The sequence below is a fragment of the Parambassis ranga genome, chromosome 2 (assembly GCF_900634625.1).
Source record: "Parambassis ranga chromosome 2, fParRan2.1, whole genome shotgun sequence".
NCBI classification, from domain to species: Eukaryota; Metazoa; Chordata; class Actinopteri; family Ambassidae; genus Parambassis; species Parambassis ranga.
In genome coordinates this window covers 19,772,345-19,798,849 of record NC_041023.1, presented here as the reverse complement: position 1 = coordinate 19,798,849, position 26,505 = coordinate 19,772,345, and the positions used below count along the sequence as shown (strand labels likewise).

The window sequence follows — 26,505 nt, the reverse complement described above, 5'->3', positions numbered from 1 at the left end:
TGCCCTGTCTGACTTCTTGGTAAAGTTTTAGATGGTCCTAAAAAGTCATTCTGCTTAGTTTTTTTCAATCTGGGGAAAGGTATTGTGTCCCATAATCGAGGTAAAAAAACAGGGTATGTTGACGGTTCTCCATTGGTGCCTTTGCTGGTGCACGTCTGCCTGTTGTAGCTGCACCCCCTTGTCACTTGGGGGCAGTGTCAAAAAACGTGAAGCTACTAAAAGTAGGCTGTATTTTTTTTCTTATTTTAGCTGTTGTTGGGTTGTGCTATGCTAAGAGAATGTTAAGACCAAGTGGCAATTTTAGGGACTGAGAAATGAAGCTGAATCAAAAACTGCATTTCTCTCCGAGGCCTCTAGGGGGCTGGCTTCCAAAAAGAGTCAATCCCTATTGACTCCTTACTCTGTCTTGAAATTAAACTTTAGTAAGGTTGAACTAAACTAAACAAATATCTCCAAATTAGCTTCTGTAGCTATGTATCAGAAGGAACTCCTGCAGCCTGTTGCTAACCCGATAGCCGCATTCATTTTACATTCATGGTTTAGAGCAATGATTTATTACACATTAGCTAATAGTTTACAGAATGCTGTGGAAAGATAGCTATATACAAAGGGTTTATTTACTGTAAGTTTGCATGCATAGACAACCTGAGTACATTCTCACCCTGCACAAGGTGCGATTCAGGTGAGCGAGCATGTAGCACCACCAGTTGCACAGCCTGCCACTCAAACGAATGGAGCCGCGATCTTCTTTGCCTCTGTTGCACTTGGTGTCAAAGGCTTTTATTATTGAAATGAGACATTTATGACAGTGAGGCCTCCTGAATCATTTCAGAAGGAGGAAGAGAAATGAGATTTGACAGATTACGGGGACATGCCACCTGCGCTTCCTCAGTCACCACATTGTGCTAGTTCCTATGAATGTGAAAGAAGCTTTACATGTATTCAGCTGCAGTTCACAAAAATCATCGTCTGAGGAAAAAAAAAGAAAAGATGGTGATATTGAGCGTTAGCGTCTCCTTGGGGGGCGATGAGGTCAGTGCTGAGTGGTCTCTCCACGGCAGCTCATTGTTTTGTGGTCCATTGTAAGCCTATTCACTGAAACGCAGTTAATGCAAATAACCACATTGTAGTACTATGCTTTAATTCTGATGTAAACCCATCTGTGTGTGTGTGTGTGTGTGTGTTTCTATTTTCTCACAATGACACCCTATCTGTCAGATTTAGCCGTGAGGTTGAGTGGTTTCTATCACCCTCTTATCTCTATGCAACAAACATTCACAGGTACAGCTACACACACACACACACACACACACACACACACACACACCCTTATCTTTGCACCTTTCTTGTCATACCTGTTTGCATTCAAAGGCGCAAACAACATTTAGCCATCTTAGCAGCTACATGATAAAACCATGTGACACATTAAAGGCTGACTTCTATTGAAAGCTTCAGACACAACAGCCAGTAAACACCCCCTCATGGTCAATGATGTGTGTAATGGGTGCATTATAGGCAGCAAAATAGTGTATTAATAGCTTTTACCTGAGACTAGTGACTGACATGTTGCTACAATTAGCCAGCTGAAGATGAGTTTATCCACATTTTTACATTTGAGGTCAATCAGAATACATTGTGATGGTGTCATTTGTTACTATCAATGTGGTATAATATAGCCAGTAGCTAAATTCACATATATTGGAGAGTTAGCATCATTACAAATCAAGCCAATTAATGTGTAAAAGTGCATTAGTTTACACACTTTGGTGTGCATCTGTTTGGTGTGGTGTTGACTGTTCATCAATCCACTTCTGCCAGAAAGCCAAGATGGCAGCCACCAGGGGTGAGAAGCTGTTCAGGCTTTTAGACTATTATTAGTGCACCGCATGTTGCCGTAGTTGACAAAGCGAACACACTTATACACTGAAAATAGCTACAAAAACAGCACAAGCTGACACTCATGAGCATGAATGTTGGCAATAATTATCACTCTTACTCAGGTTTCATGTGGCGGAGCTGTCACCATCCTGTTGTTCTTGTTTTCTATTAAATCCTTGGTTTCTTGCTTTTAGGCTAATTGTATTTTTTCCTGGTTATTTTGGTATTATTTGTATTTGGTGGTTTGTTTTGGTAATTTCCTGTTTTATTTTGAAAGACTTGTTCTCCTGTGTATTCCTCTTGCTGTCCCGCCCGCAGGTCTCTGCCATAATGTGTTTCACCTGTCTGATTGTCTTCCCTTCCCTTGAGTATTTCAGGTGTTTGTCTTCCCTCACTCTTTGCCAGAGCATTTTGTGTGTTTGTTCCGAGCGTTCCAGCATTATTTTCCAATGACCGAGCCTGTTGTTTGGATTGATTTTGTTTGTGACCTTGTTTCCGACGTTGACTTTTGATTCAGCCTAGCTCTTTTGTACTGCTGCCTTATTGGACTGACTACTGTGCACCGCATGTATTACATTTATGTTATTTTTTTTTTACCATTGTGTCTTTGGACAAGTAGATGACATTTTTACTGTTAGCTAGAGATCAATGTTTGAACACACACACACAAACACACACATATGCTACAGTATATCCATTCCTCCCAAACCACTTTGAACCCTTGACCTTTAGGAAAGAATGTTGGACAGACATGAAGCTTTGGTTTAGGGCAACTGGGAGCTATTTTTATTGGCAATGATAACCTTTAACTTGAGAGGGATATGAAGGCGGCATGAGATTCTTGGTTCATTACAGCTGTCCCTATGGGCCTTCGTGGACTCAGACTATTATAAGTGTCTTCCTGGAGGTTTCATGGGTGATGTAATGAGGTGATATTGTGTCTTTATCATCTTGATCGCAGAGTAATGAGAATGGGATCTAGTAATCAAAATGGAATTACTGTTTGATACTACACAGCTACATATATGTCTCAGCAGCTCTGAGATTCCCGTGGGGACAAAACCTTTGCAAGAGTACATTGATATTATTATTAGAAAACCATTGTTTTCAAAATTGTTGATCAGAAAATACACAATCCACATCTCAATTATCTGAGTTTCCCACCTCTTTTCATCTCTTCATCTGTAATTATGCCTAATGCGTTATATTTAGTGTATATGATGTGTGGTGCACACCAAACCAAGCGTTCTAAGCCATTATCCCCGGTCTTTGTCACATCTGCTGGCTATTAATCAGCTCCCAGTTAGCTCATCAGCGGGCAGATTGAAGAGATGAACAACATCAGGTAAACACACTGGCAGGTGTAGCCGTACAACCACTTCCTGCCTTCCAGAGCATCTCCCACTGATTGGAGATTAATGTGTCCATCTGGACCTCATTACAACTGGAAAATATTGTGGAACTTCCTTCTATAATCTGGTGGGATAGAGGAAAGCTATGATAAAGGTCACAGCTGGTAGATGGTCTGTAGTTTCTCAACTTCTGTCAGTCCTAAAAATGTCAACAGATGTGAGCATGTAAGAGTTCAGGAGGTACACACACATTTTTTTCAAGTATCTAAGATGTTTGACTGATAAACATGTATGTGATTTCATATTTTAAGCCTTTGACAGGCACATTTCAGATATCCAAAATCAATAGGAGCAATCAGTTTCAGGGCTTGGCAGCCTGAAAATGATCTTTAGCAATGGTTAAGGTAGTGTGAGAGCATATAATTGGGTGCACATTGCCACACATCGCATACATGCGTATGTGTTTTAACATTGACAGCTGTCAGCGTGATGTCCTATGCTATCACATCTGTTCTCATCGGATTCCCGTGTGAGAAAACCTTCGTGTGAATTAAGTAGTTGCTAAAACTGGTGTTCCCAGTGGAGCGAGGTCTTCACTCTGCACCTCATTTGCTAAAAGCTGTATTATTATTCCATATTTAATGGGCTTAATGGTTGGAATTTAATGTAAATAATGCATCTGAGTTTGGTCCATGTGAAAAACAATACGGTTGGGAAAGACAACGAGCTTAAATGAGCCCATTAAAAACATTGCTGCAGTACATTATACAGTCTGTGAATGTGTCTGTGAGCTCACAGATATTTTTAAATGACTGCTCAGCAGGTAGAATATCTGAACCTGAACCTGCTGGTAGATGCATTATTTGAAGCCTAAGTGGAGAGGTGTGTAAAGGTTCTATTGTGAATATAAAACTCGTTTCCCACATATGCATGACTGACATGTCTTCCCTGGAGAAATGAAGGTTACAGAAAGGCTCGGAACCTTTTTATATGTCCACTCTATGCTCCATTTTCTCCATCAGACATCTCATGAGGCTCTTTGTTTTCCCTCAGGTCAACGGGCGTGACTTCTCCAAGGCCGAACATGATGAGGCGGTGGCAGCCGCCATCAGGCGAGACCCCATTGTCGTCCAGGTTCTCCGGCGCACCCCCAGAGCTGCCGCCGCTGTTGTTCATAATCACACAGGCGCACCGCAGGATGTGTGCGTGGTTGACGTCTGCACCCAAACGGACATCACCTTTGAGCACATCATGGCGCTGGCTAAGCTCCGGCCTGCCACCCCACCCGTTCCCGACATCTGCCCCTTCCTGCTGTCTGACAGGTGAGGGGGACGGAGGGGGTTTCTGTATGAAAGTCTTAGCTTTCTAATGAAATCTAAATGTTAACGGCACACACTGAGATGACATATTCATTCTCTAAACGTTGTTAAGCAAAGCACCAAATGAATCCGAAGCTCCCCGAGGTTGCTCTTCTGTTATATCATTACGCAGGGCCAGTGCAATAATTGCTTTGGTGAGCTACATCCATTTTGTTTAATGGGAGCGTTCGCTGGGCGATTAAACGCCAATGGGCCGATAGAGCAGGCATTCTGATGCTACATCCATTCTGTGGCTATTTATAGTGCTTTGTTGGGCCACAAATGAAATCAATTTGTCTCATAAAAACTACAAATCTGCACGTCTCTGTCAGCGATTGCTGGATGGCAGTAACAGTGACAATTTACAGAGGTCATGACTTTTACAAGGGGGTAAAGTTGATGTCTGCATTGCTTGCTTGGAGTCTTCAACCCACCCGTTCTTGAGTAATGTGGCGAGCAAAAATAACAACAGCTGGAAACATGCAGAATGATGCAAAGAATGCTTCCATAGAGTCAAGAAGGAGCCAATACAAAGGCAATTCAGATGCCTTTAATGGTCTGGAGGAATTTTAGCTACTCCAAAATATCAGCTTTTTCCTTCTTTAACCATTCTTTTGTAAACGACTTGTGTGGTTGTGGCTGTTGTATTGCTACATCCTCACATTTTTTATTAGAATTCACTGGCAAGCACTAGCAAAACGGCCTAAGCCATGACACTACCATCACTGTGTTCCACAGATAGGATAAGATTCTTATGCTGAGATGCAAGTTTTTCTACTCTCCACACCAATAACCCAATTTTGGCTGCTCCATCGTCAAAACATGATTTTGATCACACTGCAGGCCCGACCTTGCTTTAGTTGGACTTCTGTTGATGTTTTGTTGTCATACTGATGGAGAAATTTCTAAAAAAAACATATGGTGACTCATTCTTGTCTTTCATCTCCAGCTGTCACTCCATACACACCATGGAACATGAGTATTATGAATGTCCAGAGTACATGTCCAACACCCCAGCGGAGGTGGAGAGGACTGAGGAGTACGAGTATGAGGTACGGTTCTGCTTTTGTCTATTTACCACCGTCTACAGTATGATGTTGTGTATCAAAATGGTCATAATACTCACACACGGAGGCATTGCTCAGTGTGTGGTATTTATAAGCTATAGTAACTACAATGGGCTTTTGGGGATAGGAGGCCACGGTTGTGTTTGTCATCCACTAACCCTGGAGATAATCCAATGCCAGCAAGCACAGATGTGTGTGTGTCACAAATCTCATAATACAAAAAAAAATACAAGTAAAGGGAAAAAAAAAACAAGAAAATTGGTTGCCCTCTTGTCAAAGCAGCATCTGTTCTTTAGATTGTTTTGTGCAGAATAGCAGAGTCCTTGGGTTAAAGATGGAAGACCAGTCTTTATATTTTGTTGTACTAAAAGAAAATCCTTCAGTAAAAAAGGCTCCCTGTTGAATTACTGGAGTGTCTCATTCGCAGGCGGTTAGTTTCCCTTTCATCACGAGCTGTCTGTCAGAAATAGTATGTACCTTTTCAGACAGCCACTTCAAGCTGAAGAGAAATTATGAATAAGCCATGTAGAAAAAAGCAGGCACTCAATGCGTGAGTGGGAAAATAACAACTTGCAGCTGATTCTTAATTCTGCTTTAATATTCTGTGTTTCTCATGGCTAGTGTTTGTTAATGTAATCATGCTTAATTTACCTTTAACCCTTTTTCTATAGAGAACAAAAATGTTGTAACATTTGGCATTCTAAAACATGGAGATCTATAGGGATTGATTCACTTTTGGAGCCAGCCATTTGTGGTACTGCATGGAAGGGGCAGGCACTAGTTTCCAGGTGATCATGCAACCGATCACACTGCTTGTTTAACACGCCACCTCATAGCTAAGGTGGTGATTCAGCGTATATAATTTAAAAAAGTGACTAACAGCATGCAGTTGTAGCTTCATGTCTCATATTCATTGTCAGCACCCACCACCATCTCCTTTGTGACAAATGCATCATGCCAGTCAGACTGTCAGCCTACAGGTCATGCCAGGTGACAGCGATGGGTGACATTTGCTACTGTCCGTGGTTTAATAAGCACTTCCTGGTTCACTGAACTGCATTGTGGGTCATTATGATTCCTCTGCTGCCAGCTGTGGCCATACCTGACAGCGGTTAGATGAAAGAGTCTGCTGTTTGTGTGTGTGTGTTGGGGGGGTTGTTGTAGCAGTAGTAGCAGAACAAGATCAACTTTACAGAATCACACACACACATATTCTACCCCAACCCCCCACCCCCCGCCCCACCTGCCAGACACACCAAATCAGCTGTCCACACTTTCCTCTGTCCAGCCATGTGTATCTAACTGAAACATGAATGGCTTTCCTCTTGGATGAAACAGAATAGGTGCTGCCATTCCCAGGAACATTACTTCTGACTGACAGGTTTAGCTTCACTTCAAACTCACTGTCATAATTCTCTCTTTTTGTGCCAAATCTACCGTGCTTATAATATTGCCAGGTAACAGCAGAGTTTAACAGATAGCAGAGTTAGATATGAAGGCTTTGATTGCTATTGTTAAAAAACAAGCATTTTCAATTACAGTTACCAATTCAAAGAGTTGCTCAAAATGTTTCATTTGTTTATTTTTCCCCACTTCCTGAGTAAAGTGATGTTGAATATTGTCAGATTTTATTATAAGTATTAATAATTATTCATATTATTGAAGTAGCAGCGGCCTGCCATTTATTTGCCAAATTAGTTTTAGAGTCTTAATTAAGGATTGTCAACAGGTGCCAAACCAGATTTCTTTTCAATATCTCAAACCAAAGATAAAAACAAATATCAGTAGGAAAACAGATGTACAAGAACAAAGACTCTTATTGAGCTTTAAGGCTGTGAGAGCTCAAAGCTTATTTTCACAAGGGCACAGAACGTATTCACATGGACCAAGAACTATTAAACTCAAAAGTAAACATTCATTAAAAATGGGTAAAATGTACCATAACACAATAACATTTGAAAGTAAAGGCTGAGCATAATGATAGATCTGACTGTAATTCAATGTTCTAAATCAGATAGGAAACACCGCTTTTTAAAACCTACCGTTTCAAAATCCGAACTGTGCATCATCTATGGAGGACCAAAATGTTAATATACAATAAAATTAATATTAAAATACATTTTAAATACACTTGAAATGTGTCATTAAGTTGATAAATAATCATATATAATCAATAATATTGATATTTGTTTTCATTTTTATCTGTATTCAGTTTTCTTAATTAAATTTATCTGCTTACTAAAAAAATCACACATACATTAAAATTAGATGGAAACCAGTGGAAATGTGGATATATACAGATACATACTGATCGCTGTTTCCTCCCTAAAGCTAAGGCAGACAGCTGTCATTCTCTGTGGAAACAAAGAGCCAGTGAACATGAACGAACAGTAAAGTGTGCATTAGAGTGAAATATTAACAGATGTTTAATATAGCTCTGAAAGACAGAATGCCATCTATTGTAAACATGTCTTTATTTGTCCTGCAGGCTTGTAACATGGTAAATTCAGTTTTACCCAACTGGGAAGTCACACACCGTTAGCTTACAATGATAAATTCCATCCATTGTTGCACGCAGTATTGTAAGCCAGGCTGAATAATGTTTTGTGCCATGCGCTTCAGACTCCATGGTGGCACAGATTATGATCCAATCATCACTAATCAAGTCTCTCTATAGCTTTGGTACCCACGGCTGCATGCACCCAGTAATCCACTGAAAGCTGGAGAGCGTGCATGGACGTTAAGGCGTTATAGTGTCTGTCTGTTCTGGCTGTGTGCAGCTGTTATTTCACTGTCAGGGTTTATGAAAATCAGCCAGTGTACTAAACTGCTGAGAAGTCTGGGTAGCCGAGAGCAGCGCGTGGTGTTAGAATATTATAAACTCCTTACACACTCCAACCTTTGAAGGTCAGGGCTGTTTGCACAGGGGGTTAAATGCCACAGAAATTAATTTCTTCCCCTGTCAATCTCTGCTATCGTGGTTTCCCATGACACAAAAAAGGGGGGAGCTGGGGTTTAATTCTTACCCCCTCCCTAACACCACCACCACCACCCTTATTTTTTTTGCCCTACGCTCTATCCAACATTCCACCTTCCACAACATCACAGCGGTGAAATGAATTTGGCAGTGCGGGGTTAATAAAGATTACCCCCAGCGTTATCTTTTACGTGATTACCTTTATACACAGCAGACATCAAAAGAAGGCGGCGCCGGTGAGACAAGTTAAATTTGAGAGAAATTTCCTGTGGGAAGGGAACCAGTGAGTGAAACACCAGCATCACAGCCATCAAAGAGCAGGACCTGTATGTCACCGCCTGCTGGGCTCAGTGTGACACTGATCACATGTTTGTGTCTACTGGTGTATTTTTGCATATGATATTAATGTCAGTTGTATATTTTCCAGCTGCATTGTGTCTTCTTGCTCGCCTGATCCTGTATTTACTGATCCTTGTTTTACTTATCAAGGATCAACAGATATTCAAAGCTGACACGCCATATTTCTTAAGTTTTAGTTTTTTTAGTTAGTAGTTAGTTAGTTTAATTAACTCAATGGATGTGTTGTTGTGACAGTTAATGCAGCAACATACTGCTAAAACACGGGGACGGTGGTTATGAATGGTAGAAATGGTGGCCCTTTTTCTTTATATCTTAACTCATCGGTGGTGTTTGTGTGTTACAGGAGGTGGAGCTGTGTAGGCAGAACAGCCAGGAAAAGCTTGGATTGACGTTATGCTACAGGACCGACGACGAGGAGGACATCGGCATCTACGTTAGCCAAGTAGGACTTTACGTAACATCAATGTTTGTGTCTTTAAAGGAGCGCACCGATAATCAAAGGTGCCCAATAAGAGGTGTGTTCTAAATGTGAGGTCGCCGGTTCGATCCCTGACCCCGGCTACATGCCGATGTGACAGAAGTTGCTCATATAGCCTTAAAATCCGAGACAACATAGTGTTCATTCAGACCCTATCATTACTTCTCTAGCAGGAAGCTATTAAAAACTGCCATAAAGTCCCACATCAATTCCCATCTTTGCATAGGGAAGCAGCGAGCAAGTGGGCCTGAATTAAGGGAGGAAGGAGTGCAAAATGTTTGCCAATCAAATATCAGCACAAGCCACGCATGAACAGCGAGGAAGTCAGGTCTGAAATGCGATTCCTCTCCCACTCCTCCTCCTCTAACGTGTTTTAATTGAAGGTTTTAATTAACATTGAGCCACATCCTCCTATTTCCCACAAACTGCCATTTACTGTAAGATATTACAGAGAACAAAATAAAACCCTTTCCTGCAAAATTGTTGATTAAAAATACTGAAAACAAATGAATGCAGCATTTTCTGAAATAACTCTGAATGGATGAAGGCTTTAAGCACTCAATTAGTAAAATGTTAGCAGGTGCTGTTTCAATCCCATTAGGAACACAAAGACAAGGGGGTGAAAATTAAGAGCTACTACGAGGATTAGCTCACAAATGGATGACTTACAGAGACATGCAGCTTATTTAGATCTTTATAGAACCACTGTGTGACCTATTCTCAAACCAGGCTATAAAAACACCTGCAGAACCTCAACAGACATCGACAGAACAGCTCTATTTCTGTACGCTTAGTAAAAATGCTAATTTCTCTCATTAAAATGTGTGTATGATGCCACATCAGGACACCTGAGTTTTATTTTTTACCCCCCACATCTCTTGATCTTCAGTGGAACTTGCTGTAGCTCCAGTTGATTCCATTCAGCTAATATGGATTCATGTCTGCACCCCCCTAATGTCTTTACTTGTTTTTCTGCTCCTGACTGTCATTGTCCTTTATTCTGTTGGTGTAAATACATGTTACATCAGCTAGTGCTACAAAACTCAAGAAGTGATACAACCCAGTGAGGAAGATCTGTGAAAACACACCTGTATCCTGCCTGAAAAATAAGAAAAAAAAGAATCTTCTCTTTTCAGCATCAAACATTCAACATTGAAGATGAAAGTGCAGCCGGTGACGGCACGTGCATCAGTGGTGTTTTTCTGGATAATCTAGAGATGCACAATGACTGGCTGTCATCTTTGATTTCTGTCTTATTTTGCGCAGGTGGAGCCGAACAGCATAGCAGCGAGAGACGGGCGCATCAAGGAAGGAGATCGTATTCTACAGGTGTGCCTCCCTGCATTGACTCCAGCTTATAGTATGAACTCACAGAACGTGTTTATTCCTGCCTGGAAATCCTTTGTTAAATCCTCCAAGCTGCTCTTTAAAAAAAAAGGAATATCCAAGCTGCTGGTGTCTCCAGTCTGGGGAAGCATATGTATATTTAATCACCGCGTTTTAGCAGGGAAATTAAAGTCCTTAGTCGCAGGCACTACATCATCTCTAGGAGCTCTCTCGGTCTCATTATGCAGAAGCATCTATATATGGGAGGTCAGAGACTGTGGGTTATGGGGGAGAAAAATGTCCACATTTGATTGCATTTTTGGCAACATAAACAAGTTTATTTTTTCTTTATTTGCTTATTTCTATGGCCATTGTTTTCCAACTGGAAAACAGGATTAACCGAGGTTTGCACTCTTGACCTCAGGCTTACCAATAAATGCCTTCAGGTGTGTGTGTGTGTTTGTGAGAGAGAGACCAAGGGCCTCTCGTTAAGTGGTATGAGGAGTAGCCTGCAACACATTTATTGCTAAATTTTTGTAACACAGTCCAGCTTAATGTTTTATTTCTTTACATTTCTGCACAATCCAGCAGTCACACAGTCTGTAAGGTGTGTTGACGGCTGCAGACCTGTTTGCCACTTAAGAGCTTTTTGCTTCTTTGTTCACGTGCACAGAAGGCTGATGTCAGCAAAAGATTATATATAATATATAAATTCTGAAGCAAAATGTAGAGTGGATTGATGATTAATGAATGAAATCTCACCTATTGTGATCATGATGTATCATTGCTCCTAAGAATATGAGATTATTGTCCAAAACAAACATGCCACAGTGCACAAAAAGATGCATAAATCTCAGTGAAGTTGTCCTCAGTAGTGTCTCCCCATATTAATTGTAAGTAGTGCTCATTCTCTCAGTGCAGCATGTTTGCTTCCCAGCACTCTGACTGATTGTGAGCAGCATGGCCTGCTGTACTCCTGGCCCTATTATCTTCTCCTGACAGCCCCATTACTCTAGTGAGGAAAAGATGAACGCCACCTGTCAAAGAACAGTTAATTGTATGTCTGGATGGTGTGGCGAGAGCGGAGTCTCATGCAGGTTGAGACGACGTACCTCACAATTGACTCTCTTTAACTGAATGTGCAGGCTGCTACAGATTCCCGTGGCTTTTGGAAGTGTGTAGACAAAGAGGAAAAAGCGTTTGTGGTGTCATGCAAAAAAGGGATAATATTCAGCTGTGTTACTTCCCCCTTTTTGCTTCATCTCATCTCATTAACTTGAACATCTTTTTACTGGTGTACAGATAAATGGATGTGAAGTGCAAGATCGAGAGAAAGCTGTCGCCTTGTTGTCAAGTGAAGAAGCAAGGAACATCACACTTCTAGTGACAAGACCAGAAATCCAGGTAAACACACACACACACACCTACGCAGCTTTCCTGCCCCATCTTGACAACCCATGTCATGTCAAATAAAAACAGCTGCCTCCAAAGTGTCTCTTCCTTTCTTTTTCCTGTCGGCATGATCCTCCACACACGAACACATATGAAACCGGAGAGGCATGTTTCTGACAAGATGTTGTGATTACAGCTAGAGGAAGAGGCCGGATGGCTGGATGATGAGCAACAGGAGCTGGTGGAGGAGCTCAAGATGGAGATCCTGGAAGAGAGGAGGAAGCAGAGGGAGCACAGCTTTGACAGGGGGGATGAGGTGAGAGTGTACACTAAATGAAATAAATCAAAACAAGAGGCAGCAAAGAGGCAGGAGGTGCAAAACAAAACCCCAGAGGAAACCACAGAGGGGAGCTGGGAGGGGTTGAAGGAGATCAAAAGTACGCAGTGGAAGAAGTAAGAGGAAACATGGTGCAGGATTTTTGTAAAACTTACCTTTACCCAAAAGGCCTTGCAGCATCTAGACATGAGCTATGATGAGGAAGAATCGTCCTATATTTATTAAATTTCATAGTATACCTCCTTGTTCCCTTCCATCTTCTTTGCAAAACCCTTTCTTTATATACCAGAATCAAGCTGAAGAAGAAATGACAACCGACACGGCTACCTGTTCCTCCAACAATCAAGACAGCGGATTTGGACGCAGCACAGACAGTCCGGAACATCAACCCCTGCTGGCCAGACTTCACAGAAGGAGCCCAGCCCATTGCCTGAGGGATCGATGGCGAGCGGAGCATCCGCACAACAAACGAGGGGCATCTCAAGAAAACCGAGGTGCAAGAACACTGCCCTCAACCAAAGAAGGCGTAGTGAGTATTCGTCAAGGTGGAGGTGGAGTTTTAGGGTTGGAGAATCGCTTCCAGCAACTTCTGGAGCTCAAGTGTCAAATCCGGAATGGGGGTGAATGTGGGGTGTACTCCATTCGACACAGTATAGAGTGCAGCCTCACTGAGCAAGACAGAAGGGATGAGGATAGCGTAGATGAACTTGGAGGAGGAGAAGGAGGAGTGGAGCAGGAGTTGAGGATGCTAAATGAGGAGCTGCGCAGCATTGAGTTGGAGTGCCAGAGCATCATGCAGGCCCATCAGCTCCGGCAGTCCCACCAGGTTGAGCAGGCACAGCCCTCACCTTGCTCGCCAGGAAGGAGCCCCAAAGATGGACACAAGCGGCACGGTAGGCTAGCCGACATCCATGAACACCCAGAGAGGTCGGACAGCGATAAGATCCGTGAGAAGGACAGCTCCAGTGCCTATAACACAGCGGAGAGCGCGAGGTCAACGCCGCTAGGTATGGAGAGATCTCCTGATCACTCTCTGCAGAGACACATCAGCATCACCAACCAGAAAAACCTCAGACTGGCCTCTTCCACACCCTCCAGTCCGATCCCTATCCCCAAGCCCCAAGGCACAGCCAGTCGTGGCAGACCAGCAGATCCAGGTCCAGTCATCTCAAGCAGCCCTGATCAGAGCAACCCCTCGAGATCTGAGTCAGATCCTGCCCTGCCTGCAGACGACGAGAGGTGTGAGAAGAAAGGAAGAATCGGAGACTCGAGGAGAGGGCTTCCATATGGTTCTCCTTACCAAACAGCTCCCTATTATGGTCAGGCGGGGTCCAGGCAACTTCAGGTATGTTAGAAATCTATTGCTCTGATGCCTTTGAGTAAGGTGCCTCTGTGCTAACACTGCTCTCTCTCTCTTAGAGCTACATGCAGCTGCTACAGCAGCACTCATCCCTGGAGTATTCCCAGAGCCAGCTGAGTCTTCTCAGTGTCTGCCGAGATCCAGGACACCGCAGCGGACGCCCAGGGGAACCCCGTCTGGAATGGAAGGTCAAAGTTCGTGCTGACGGGACTCGCTACGTTGCACGGAGGCCCGCTCGTGACCGCATACTGAGGGAGCGTGCACTTAGAATCAGAGAAGAGAGGAGCGGAGGCATGACCACAGATGACGATGCCATGAGTGAGATGAAGATGGGCCGCTACTGGAGCAAAGAGGAGAGAAAGCAGCATTTGGCGAGGGCCAGGGAGCAGAGAAAGAGAAGGGAGTTCATGCAGAAGAGCCGCCTCGAGTGTCTTAAGGAGGGACCAGCGAGCGGAGCTGAGGGCAGGAAGGAGATCAATATCTTAGAGCTCAGTCACAAGAAGATGATGAAGAAACGAAACAAAAAGATCCTGGACAATTGGATGACAATTCAGGAGCTGATGAGTCACGGAGCCAGAGTCCCAGAAGGCTCCAAAGTACACAACGCCTTCCTTTCCGTCACAACAGTTTAGGACTTCTGTAGCACTCCACCACAGAATGTTCCAACAGCACCTCTTATCATTAGCAGAACTGTTTTACACTGGCTGTTTGGATTTTGGTAGCATGTTGGTTCACACAGACTCAAAAACTGACCGGACCAACACTTTGTGTATACTACGTATTGTGTCTCTATGCTCTCCCGTTTCTTTAGTTTCATTAGACATGAAGCGACTTCACTTGCCTCGTTCAAGGTGGCGTTTTATAATGGGGGAAATACAATATTTTACACACTTTGTAACTTTTTGTAAGGACTTTTTTACACTAAATGTCAATTTACTGTGAGCGTTTTATTTGAATTTCTTATTTATGTTTGTTTCCACCAAACCATCAGTGTCAGGACACGATTTGATTGTACTGAAAGCCCACACTGTACCAGACCAGCACATGGAGAAATTTAGGAAAACCTTGTTGTGTTCTCTTCTCAAATATTGTGTTGATAATGTCAAGAGTTGTCTGAGAAAATATACAGCACTCATTCTGAAGCACTGAAAATTGGTCGTCTCATAGCTCATATGCATGAGCATTTTTACCTCAACTTAGTCAAAACACTGACCTGAAGTATCTGAATACTTGACTAATGTAAACACTGACCTAACATTCAGCCCTTATTTAAATAAATAAATGTGTTCATTATGTTGAAAATGTTAAATTCATATTTATATTATTTACTGTTATTGTATTTATTGTAAATTATTTTTATGCTCTGTCTGATATAAATGTTTCACATGAAGTCTAGACAATGTATCATATATTTGCAGCCTTTTGACTCCAAACTGCTGCTTTTCACTGTAAATTGAATTGAAGAGGCCTTGAGTTCAATACTTGTTGATGGTGATGTTTGTAATAAAAGATTATTAATAATTTTAAAAGCTTGAACAAAAAAGACGTTTTCTCTTCTAGTCAGTAATCTTTCTCAGCACCAGAGTGTATTTACTGTCAATATATTAATTTATACACAAGCTTTTAGCCATACTGCCATGTCTCATTAAAGAACCACAGGGTATAATTCAGTGACATCTAGTGGTGACGTTGCAGATTGCACTCAACATCATATCCCTACAAAACCTACGGTGGCCAACACTGGTTAGCTCATGCTAAGCTAACGAAAACACAGCTACAATATGAATATTTTGAAGTTATATGTTTTTATGAGGAAGTTTAAAAAACAGAGCTGAAGTTAAAATCTGCACTTCCTCAAATGGCCACATGAGGGTGGTTCAAAATCAATCAAATCCCAAAGACCCTGCTTGCACCTGCCTCACTGCTTTACCCTCTTAAGATAATAAACATAACGGCTAAAGTGAAATTCACAGTGCTAGCTAATTAGCTCATTACTTTATACAGTAAATCCTCCATGAAGCTACAGTTCACACTTTATAAAGAAAGGAAATGTATCACGTGACCGGCCTGCATATGTAGGCCATGGTTGAATTATTAAATGTAATGTAAACGGACAGAAAGTGCTAGCATAGACAGCAAGGTCAGCATTTTATTATCGATGTCAAATTAACCACTGTTAGCCATGGTGGATGTCTTTGTTTTCGTCTTGTGAAGGGTCACATGTTCTATGAGGAATTAGAAACATGACACGTAGTGCCTAAAAAGATGCAATCAGGAAGCGTCATTGTTTCTATAAGTCTCTATTTCTGTTGTTACACAGTGAGACACAGTGAGGAAAAAGTTTTCACTTCTAGCATACTTATTTGATTCATTGCGCTTGTGCGTCTCTACCTAAGGCGGCCACGCTGTTTTATCCCACAATGAAAGAAGTATCTTGAGATGAACGCTGCAGCTAATCGATACTGTGCAATCAGCTGCTCTCTAAAAATAGCCTCTTTGTGGACGATGATATTGAGAAAATGATGAACGCTGTTTGAAAGGATCTAATGAGTGAATGACTGCTGCACCTGGAAATCCACCACGCCTGCCTCCGGGCTGTACCACACTGACTCTCCTGATCTTCATTTCTACACATCCGTGTGAAAATCATAAAAATCATGAAGCATTTTTGATGTTTTGTGGTTCAATAGCACACACAGTAATTTAGCCTGTCACTACAAGTTTACAGTATTCATGTATTCACACCGGGATGACTGACTGACAGTGTGTGTGTGGAGTGGGGGGGCTGCATGTCCATTTAGTGATAGGGGAGCATCAAAGCTAAACTATACTTCCATTTCAAAGCATTAAGAACAGCAGAGAAGTCTCCTCATCCCCCTGTCAGTCTGCAGTGTCTGTCCACAGCCCACTGAACTGAAGAATTAATGAGAGACATCAGTCTGGCATCCCCATCACCGGGGCCTTTATGCATAATATTAAATCAGGTATAAGCGAAGCACCCAGTTTTCTCACAGCATCTCCAGCCAGTTATATCTATATGACAGAAGTGGCATAAGGAATCAAGCTAGTGTTATGAATGATTAATCCCAATGTGCATGACAGAGATAATTGAATGTGTTTGAATGACGGTCTGCTGCGCACCAGCGGTATTGTGGTTTCATTCGACAGGAGGAGCTTTGGATTTTCATACATGTATGAAACATGACCAAAATATGTCACTTAATGCTTTAAGGCTTTAAGGCTTTGGCTCCATACAGGCTTCAGGCTTTCAAGATTACAGGATACCACCATCGCTCTGTGGTGTAAGCCTGCTCAGAGAGCAGCCTTTTCTTCAGGATAACACAGAAAACCAGTCCTTAAAAAGAAAAACATGTTTTAAGTTTTAAGACTCACAGACAGGGTTTTGCTAGTTAAATAATGTAAAAAAAAATGTTGGATGTATTTTATATTTAGGGACAGCCATCACAATATCTATTACCAGTACCAGTTCACATAGCAGTTCACATAGAGGGCTCTCATGACAGAGTAAATGGAGGTGAACATCCTCCCTGGACTTTCTTTTTGTTTAATACAGTTACGTGATAGTTACGTATCAGAACATTTTGAACACAGTGTGTTACATTCAGCTAATGGATGCTGATTGGTCAGTTCAAAGGAGGACTGACTGCAACAGGAGAGTGCCTCTGCTGCTCGTTTAATGTGTTAATATGGCAGATATCGTTAAGTACTAGGTTGTAGAATCTACAACCATCTACATTAGCTCAGAATAGACAAACATGCCTGCCTGTCATGACTGTGAAGGAATTTTTGATTTGTCATTCATTACATTTCTTCATACTATGATAGTATTCTTTTAATCAGACCAGTGTTTTTTGTGTTTTTTTACCTGCAGTCTTCCTCAGAAGTCACATGATGTTACGGTGACATGTCTGCCAGCTGATCTTATGCAGGTTGTGGCACCATTCTCCCACTACTCCAGGTAGTAGGGGAACAGCTCCACCTGTAGTCCGGCTTCTTCAGCGCTGTGTCCCAGGTGTGGGACAGCAGTCTGGTCTCCTCAGGACAGTGTTCCAGGTGTGGGACAGTGTAAAGGTCTCCTCGTCCCGGTTCACTGTCCCATTGGCCCGCTTCCTGATTTCGATGGCTTCCTTAATCCACCGTTTGAACTTGTTGTCCTCGTTTCCTCGACGTCCTCGTGAACCGGGACGAGGTGGGATCCTGCTAATCCTGGTGGGATTTGCACGTGTTCACTTTTATGGTCAACTATGTTTTCCTCAATCCAGAGATTTTCTCCATGCTTGATCCATCCATCTTCCATTAACCCACTTCATCCTGCAGTGCAGGGTCACGGGCTATCCTAGCTAACTGTGGGTGAGAGGCAGGGTACACCCAGGACAGGTCCATCGCAGGGCAACATACAGACACACAGAAAACCACTCACATGCACACCTATGGGCAATTTAGAGTCACCAATTAACCTCAGCACATCTTTAGAATGTGGGAGGAAGCCAGAGAACCCAGAGAGAACCCACGCAGGCACAGGGAGAGACGTGCAAACTCCACACAGAAAAGCCAACCGGGAACCATTTTTTCTGTAAGGCGACAGTGCTAACCACTGCACCACTGTGCCACCCTCCATGCTTGATAAGAAGGAATATTTACTTGGTTGTAATCTGTGACCTTACCACTAGGTGTCACTTAACCCTTCACATTGGGCCTTTAAAAGCAGTGACAGGTTGAGACAGGTATTCTGTCATCACAACATTTGTGTTAATCAGTTAAATGTAATTAATCTGTGATCAAGCAGTCAGAGTTGAAGAGAACACAAACAACAGCAGCTATCATGTATTCAAAAAAACCTATGCATATGTGCAGAGTAATAAAATCAGATATTACATTTTTATTTTCACAAACACACACACATACAGTATATAATCCATATATATGTACTCCTCTTTACCAATTTCTCTCATCTAGATCTGTCTCATTAAAATTCCTGCAGCTCCAGTAAGCAGTGCGGGCCCACCTCAGATGAAAACAGCACGGCATCCACGTCTCTCTTTAATCTAATGACGCCTTTGAAGCAGCGATGAAACCAGAACAAAGTCAGGTGTTCCTTACTGAGACGCAGGTTTATACGCCATGACGGTGAAACAGGTGACACATCGTGTTTGGATGTTGACTGCGTGTGCATCGCTGTGTGTGATTATAGAGTGCGACCATTAAATAAAACAGGAGATCCTCTGTTGATGCTTCATTATAAAGAAAAAAAGCAATAGAGCCCAGCTCGGTGGAAAAAGCAGGTGTTAATATTGATGTGTTTTCAAAAATGTTTTATCGCCAAGAGGAATGATGACAGTAACCAAAAAAAAAAACTATGAACACAGGCAGATTACGTCAAACATTGGGGGTATACTGAAAATATGCACAAATCCTTCAGTCCAAGCAATGTTTGTGCCAATGTTAAATTAACCTCTATTGCATTGACAAGTAAGGAACATACATACATGTACCTTTGACCTCTGACCACCAAATTCAGAGTTTGTTCTGGAGTCCAAACAAACTTTTTTGTGCCATATTTCCTCATGACAGCAACCTCACAGATAAATGAAGACCATAAATGTGTCCAATTATTTTATGTATGACTTTCTGTATAAGTCACTTTTGTTACTATAAATATATATATATCTTAAAATTTCACATTATTATAATTGTGACTATGAGTGACAGGCATGATTGAGTGGGGTGGTGATACTTACAAGTTAATATCAGATCAGTTAATATCAGTTAATATCAAGGGCTTAGTTTCAGCATGGACGGAGGGGACGTGTCCCCACCGATAATTTGATACCCTCTAAACACAAAAACTCATTGGGTGCAGGAAGGTTTAAATTCCGAGGGAATCTTAGGTCCCCATCAATGTCAAAAGCAAATCTACACCCTTGGTTAATATGCTAATATGAAACTGTTTACTAGTGTTGTTTGTGTCTTGGCTCAGTACATTAGTATGCTATTTTTTTGATAATTAGCAATAAGAGGCTAATGTGAAATTTAGCATGCAGTTAGCCTAGCCACCACATTTGGACCTGACAATGGTGAAATGTGAAAAGGTGAATCATGCAAGGCTCCCATCAATGTGTTCGGAGTGAAACCACCGGTGGTTCGGATAAATTTCACATAATTTTAGGTGTTTCACTTTGAATAACAGGCAGGAGCCGACTCAGAGCTAGAGCCTAACTGACTCACCCTCCACCTCTTTGCCTGTATTGGGAGTTTAGGTGGACTGTGGTGCTGCTAACATGGAAATAGTTGGAGCCTCTTAAAATGACCCATTAAAAACCTATGAGTAATATTGCACACACTTTGTCCATTGTAATGTACAGTCTATGTAAAACAAACACCTCTCCATGAAGTTAAAGTAAACATTTGTGCCAAAAACACAATAGATTCACAGCTGGCTTCAAAGGCAAGAAACTCTGTTTGCAAGACAACAAACTCCAGCTGCAAGCTATTCCGTAGCACTTGGCACACACCTCGGGAATTATCATCCACACTGCACCCCAATCTCCAATACTTCACTTAGGTCTCAGCCATCCTGTCAGGAACAATGTTTTTGTGGCAATGACCCTCACAATAACACAATAATGATCCATCTGAGGAGCAGACATGCACTGTGGTAATATAAGCTGTGCCTGTCTGCTGTCTGCATGATCCCACCGTATGAAAATACCAGAAACGATTAAAGAATCAGTGCACACTGACCTGCAGATGTAGATTTGATCAATCAGTGTTGTTTATTGTGCCAACAACTACCGAGTCTGTCATGCATTACAACGTGCAGCACAATCAAGAGTTGCGTGTTATCATGGAATAAATGACTGATTAGCACGGGGGTAATGACTGATAATTTTCCATTCATTAAACTTCTATTCATGGCCCCAATTAGGCGCTAATGGCTCTTTCAGATGTCTAATTAACAAAATGGATATTTCTCACTGTCTTCCAATGAAGGACAAGTAACTAAGATGCAGACATTTTATTCCTTTGTGCTCTTTGAATTTGTTGTTATGTTGTTTTTACACACCAAGTTATCCATTTTTTAGTTCTACTCACAATGTCTTGTAATATAAGCTAATATTAATAGCATTAGTCCTGATCTAAAAACCTGGTTTATTCTCAGACAGCCTCTCTCCTGTGGGATGAAGGCTTTGATTAGACAGTGATTAGACAGCGGTAAACGGGGTAACGTATTGCGTCAGTGGGTAACGTACTGCGTCACTTCCTGTTTCGACACTGTCCTGTTTGTTCACTTGGTGTGCGCTGTTGGTGCTACGGACTTTCTGCATTAGACATATTGTGTTTGCTTTTATTGTGGTAATACACAAGCACCGTAGTGTTAGAGTTAAGTGCACCAGTTTCTGGGTTCCCCTCTCGTTTACCACTGTAGCGAAGCTTACCGTAACTTAGCGGTTAGCATTAGCGCTTAGCATGGCTTCTTCCACTCGCTCTGCATCTCCCTCTCCTGCTCACTGCACGGTGTGTGACATGTTCAGTTACTCCTCTGCCTCCTTTAGTGAGCATGAGGTGTGCACAAAGTGTAGCTTATTCACAGTCTTGGAGGCGAGGCTAAGCGAGTTAGAGGGTCGGCTCCGCATGTTAGATAATAGACCTGTAGCCACAGCAGCTAGCCAGCAGCAGTTAGCCTGTGCGGACCAGCCTGCCTTAGCTGATGTTATCCGCACCCCGGCAGCCCCTGAGCAGCCGGGAAGTCAGAGAGGTTGGGTGGCGGTTCGAAGGAAGCGTAGCCCGAAACAAAGGCCCGTGGTTCACCACCAGCCGCTTGACATATCGAACCGTTTTTCCCCACTCGGCGACACACCCGCTGAGAAGCCGACCCTGGTTATTGGCGACTCTGTTCTGCGGCATGTAAAGCCGACACCAGCGGCTATAGTTAAGTGCATCCCGGGGGCCAGAGCGGGCGACATAGAGGGTAGCCTGAAGCTGCTGGCGAGAGATAAACATAAATACAGTAGGATTATAATTCACGTCGGTGTTAATGACACCCGGCTTCGCCAGTCAGAGGTCACTAAAGTTAATATTGAGTCGGTGTGTAATTTAGCTAAAACCATGTCGGACTCCGTAGCGTTCTCTGGTCCCCTCCCGAATCTGACCAGTGATGACATGTTTAGCCGCATGTCCTCGCTCCGTCGCTGGCTGTCATGGTGGTGTCCAGAAAATAACGTGGCCTTTATAGATAACTGGGAAACTTTCTGGGGGAAACCTGGCCTTATTAGGAGAGACGGCATCCATCCCACCCAGGGTGGTGCAGCTCTGATTTCTAGAAACATAGCCAAGTTTATTAGACCAACCTGACAACCCAGGGTCGAGGCCAGGAGGCAGAGTCGCTGTCCTACACACCTCTCTGCTGCTTCTGGAGGACTGCCGCCCTCAGTTAGAAACACATTAAACACAAATACACATAGAAACACTAAGCTTAATAATGTTATTGAAGTGGTGACGGTCACACGTCCTCCCACAGTTCATCAAGCACACAAGTTAAGATATATTAATCATAATAACCTCATAAAAATACACACTAACACACACAAACACATAGAACAAGGTAACAGAACACTCAGGTGTGGATTGTTTAACATACGATCCCTACACTCTAAGTCGCTCTTAGTTAATGATCTAATTATTGATCATCACACTGATATACTTTGTCTCACTGAGACTTGGTTACAGGGTGAAGAATATGTTGCTTTAAATGAATCAACTCCGTCCTGTTATACTAACTGTCATGTTCCTAGAGTTACAGGTCGCGGAGGAGGAGTGGCAGCAATCTACCGCTCCAGTCTTCAGATGAATCCTAAACCTAAGTCTACTCATACTTCTTTTGAGAGTCTCACTCTCAGCCTGTCTCACGGAAGCTGGAAGAAGTCAGAATTTGTTTTACTCGTCGTAGTGTATCGTCCACCTGCTGCTGCTTATTCAGAGTTCCTGCTGGAGTTTTCAGACTTCTTATCAAGTTTAGTGCTTAGCACAGATAAAGTCATTATAGTGGGTGACTTTAACATTCATATGGACGTCGACTCCGACAGTCTGAAGATTGCCTTCAACTCACTCTTGGATTCAGTTGGGTTCTCTCAGTTAGTAAATGAACCCACACACTGCCACAGTCACACCCTCGACCTGGTTCTCACCTACGGCCTGGAAGCTGAGAACCTGCTAGTGTGGTCTCAAAATCCTGTTCTTTCAGATCACTCATTAATAACTTTTGACTTCTCTCTTTCAGACCTACCAGCATCTGAGGAAAAGGTCTACTACAGCAGATGTCTGTCTGAAGACGCCGTAAAGCAGTTTAGGACAGCAATCCTACCAGTACTCCCCACAGTCCCAAGTACTGATGGGGGTACCAACTTAAATGTTACTCCTGCAGAGCTGGACCGCTTTGTCAACAACACTGCAGACACACTACACTCAGTCTTAAACAGGATTGCTCCACTGAAGAAGAAGAAAACTACAAACCAGAAGAGGCTAGCTCCGTGGTACAACTCAAACATCCGATCACTGAAACGGATTACACGTAGGATGGAGAGGATGTGGCAGTCCTCTAAATCAGATGACTCCCGGAGGATCTGGAGAGACAGTCTGCTGACGTATAAGAAGGCCCTTCGTAAAGCCAGGACAGCCTACTATTCATCACTAATAGAAGAAAACAAGAACAACCCGCGCTTTCTCTTTAACGCCGTGGCCAGGCTGACAAAGAGCCACAGCTCTGTGGAGCCTCGCATTCCTGCAGCTCTTAGTAGTGAAGACTTCATGAGCTTCTTCACTGATAAAATCACCACTATTAGAGGACAAATCAACCACAATCTCTCTGTGACCGCTGAGGATACACCGCCACTTCTGGAAACGGATCCTGATCTAACTCTGGACTGCTTCGCGCCCATCGGCCTCCCTGAGCTGACCACCAGCATCAGCAAGTCTAAACCTACTACCTGTCTTCTGGATCCGATCCCTTCACAGCTCCTCAAGGATGCTATTCCTCTGATCGGAGACTCTATATTAGGACAGATCAACTTGTCTCTGGAAACAGGATATGTACCACAGGCTTTTAAAACTGCTGTGATCATTCCGATACTTAAAAAACCTTCACTGGACCCGGACGTCCTAGGAAACTACAGACCGATCTCCAACCTCACCTTTATCTCCAAACTACTTGAAAGAGCTGTTGTAAGTCAGCTAAACGACCACCTGTGTAGTAACAGTCTGTTTGATGCTTTCCAGTCTGGTTTCAGAGCCCATCACAGCACAGAAACAGCACTGCTTAAAGTCACCAATGACCTCCTCATGGCATCGGACCGGGGTCTCGTCTCTGTACTCGTTCTACTGGATCTCAGTGCTGCCTTCGACACCGTAGACCATCGCATCCTGCTACACAGATTGGAACACGAGATCAGGATTACAGGAACAGCACTGCGCTGGTTTAAATCATATTTATCTGACAGATTTCATTTTGTTCACACTAACGATGTGTCTTCCACAGGTACAAGGGTTAACCACGGTGTTCCACAGGGTTCTGTGCTCGGACCGATCCTGTTCACCCTCTACATGCTCCCTCTAGGATACATCATCCAGAAGCACGGCATAAACTTTCATTGTTATGCTGATGATACCCAGCTGTATTTATCCATGAAGCCTGAAGAAACGGAGCCGCTAGTCAGACTACAGGCGTGTCTAAAGGACATAAAGGACTGGATGTCCTCCAACTTTTTACTATTAAACTCGGACAAGACTGAGGTCATTGTTTTTGGACCGAAACATCTCAGAACTAGTTTATCAGATAATACTTTCTCCCTGGATGGAATTACTCTGGCCTCCAGTACGACTGTGAGGAACCTTGGAGTTATCTTTGATCAAGACATGTCGTTTGTCTCTCATATTAAGCAGGTCTCCAGGACCGCTTTCTTTCACCTGCGTAATATTGCTAAGATCAGGAGCATCCTCTCTCAGAGTGATGCTGAAAAGCTCATCCATGCTTTTGTCACTTCAAGACTGGACTACTGCAACTCTTTATTGTCAGGATGTCCACATTACTCCATCAACAGTCTGCAGCTGATCCAGAACGCAGCAGCTAGAGTTCTGACAGGAAGCAGCCAAAGGGATCATATCTCTCCTGTCCTAGCGTCTCTTCACTGGCTCCCAGTGGACTCAAGAATACACTTCAAGATCCTTCTTCTAACCTACAAGGCTCTTCATGGACTTGCTCCATTGTATCTGCAGGACCTGATTGTACCATATGTTCCTAATAGGACACTCAGATCTCTGAGTGCAGGTTTACTAGTAGTTCCTAGGATTCATAGAAGTAGAATGGGAGGACGAGCTTTCAGCTATCAGGCACCGCTATTATGGAACCAGTTACCAATCTGGGTCCGAGAGGCAGACACTGCCTCCACCTTTAAGACTAGACTTAAAACTTTTCTGTTTAGTAAGGCGTACAGTTAGCCTTAGACCTAGTGTGTAGCACAGCTATGCTGCTCTAGGCCTACGTTGTCGGGGGGCACAAACATGATCCACTGAGCAGTTTCCCTCTCACCCTCTAACCTCTCCTTTTCTCTCCTTAGTCTGGCTCACACTGGTCTCAAGACCTGGATGATGACCTGCAGTCCGGCCCGTGAAGTCTCTCTTGCTCTACGTTGTCGGGGGGCACAAACACGATCCTCTGAACACCCTCTGACCTCTCCTCCACTCTCCTTAGTCTGGATCATACTGGGTAATATCGTCTCATAATCTGTGTTAACTGTCTTCCTTGTAGTTCTGTGCCTCGCTCTCGCTCTCTCTTTGCAGGTCTCAAGACCTGCATACTGACCTGCAGTCTCTCCTGTGCTCATCGACTTCACTAGCCCCTGCTGCTCATCTTTACTATCAAATTACTATTCCTACTTATGGACCGACGATATATATAGATATCATTACAATATAATCACTGTTTCATCTTGCTGTCATGTTTGCTCTGTACTGTATCATGTTTGTATCATGTTTGCTCCTCTCTCTCTCTCTCTCTTTCTCCTTCATCCTCTCTCTCTCTCTCTCTCTCTCTCTCCCTCATCCTCTCTGACTAGCAGCAGGACTGGTTCCCCCTTAAGTTGACGGGTCCTGCTCAAGGTTTCTTCCTCTTAAAGGGAGTTTTTCCTTGCCACAGTGCTCTTAGGGGGGTTCCTGTGAAGCGCTTTGAGACAATGTCTGATTGTAATATGCGCTATATAAATAAAACTGAATTGAAATTGAATTGAATTGATGTGCTCAACTATTGATCTGCCCGACTGCTCCTTATCTTGGTCCGTTATTACTGGCTTACAGCAGGCTTCACAATGGGCTTAGTGGTTGAGAGTGCTGTGCTGGAAACACCAGGTCTGCTCAGCGTGGGGGTCAAGAAACAGATGATTACTTCTGCAAAGCGCCGTCCAGTCAGCAGAGCGGAAGACAAGAATTTTGCTTATAAGGCAAAGTTTTAAACCCTGTGTCCTCACATCTGTTTTATATCTTTATTGCTAAAGGCTTAACATGTGTTCTACTCAGTTGTAGTGTTAAAAAATAGTTGTGTCTTTAAAAAT

At 43.0% G+C, this 26,505-nt stretch overlaps 2 protein-coding genes across 2 annotated transcripts in view; one reads left to right on the top strand and one right to left on the bottom strand.

Moving 5' to 3' along the window:
• pdzrn4 (PDZ domain containing ring finger 4) overlaps positions 1–14,517 on the top strand; it is a 28,066-nt gene extending 13,549 nt beyond the window's left edge. The window contains exons 2-9 of the mRNA XM_028424910.1: positions 4,284–4,552; positions 5,538–5,640; positions 9,336–9,434; positions 10,737–10,799; positions 12,099–12,200; positions 12,385–12,510; positions 12,815–13,870; positions 13,945–14,517. Of these exons, the coding sequence (XP_028280711.1) occupies positions 4,284–4,552; positions 5,538–5,640; positions 9,336–9,434; positions 10,737–10,799; positions 12,099–12,200; positions 12,385–12,510; positions 12,815–13,870; positions 13,945–14,517 (2,391 nt within the window). The remainder of the gene's footprint in view (positions 1–4,283; positions 4,553–5,537; positions 5,641–9,335; positions 9,435–10,736; positions 10,800–12,098; positions 12,201–12,384; positions 12,511–12,814; positions 13,871–13,944) is intronic.
• Positions 1–26,505, bottom strand: part of gxylt1b (glucoside xylosyltransferase 1b) — a 61,374-nt gene that overhangs the window by 9,007 nt on the left and 25,862 nt on the right. The window lies entirely within an intron of this gene.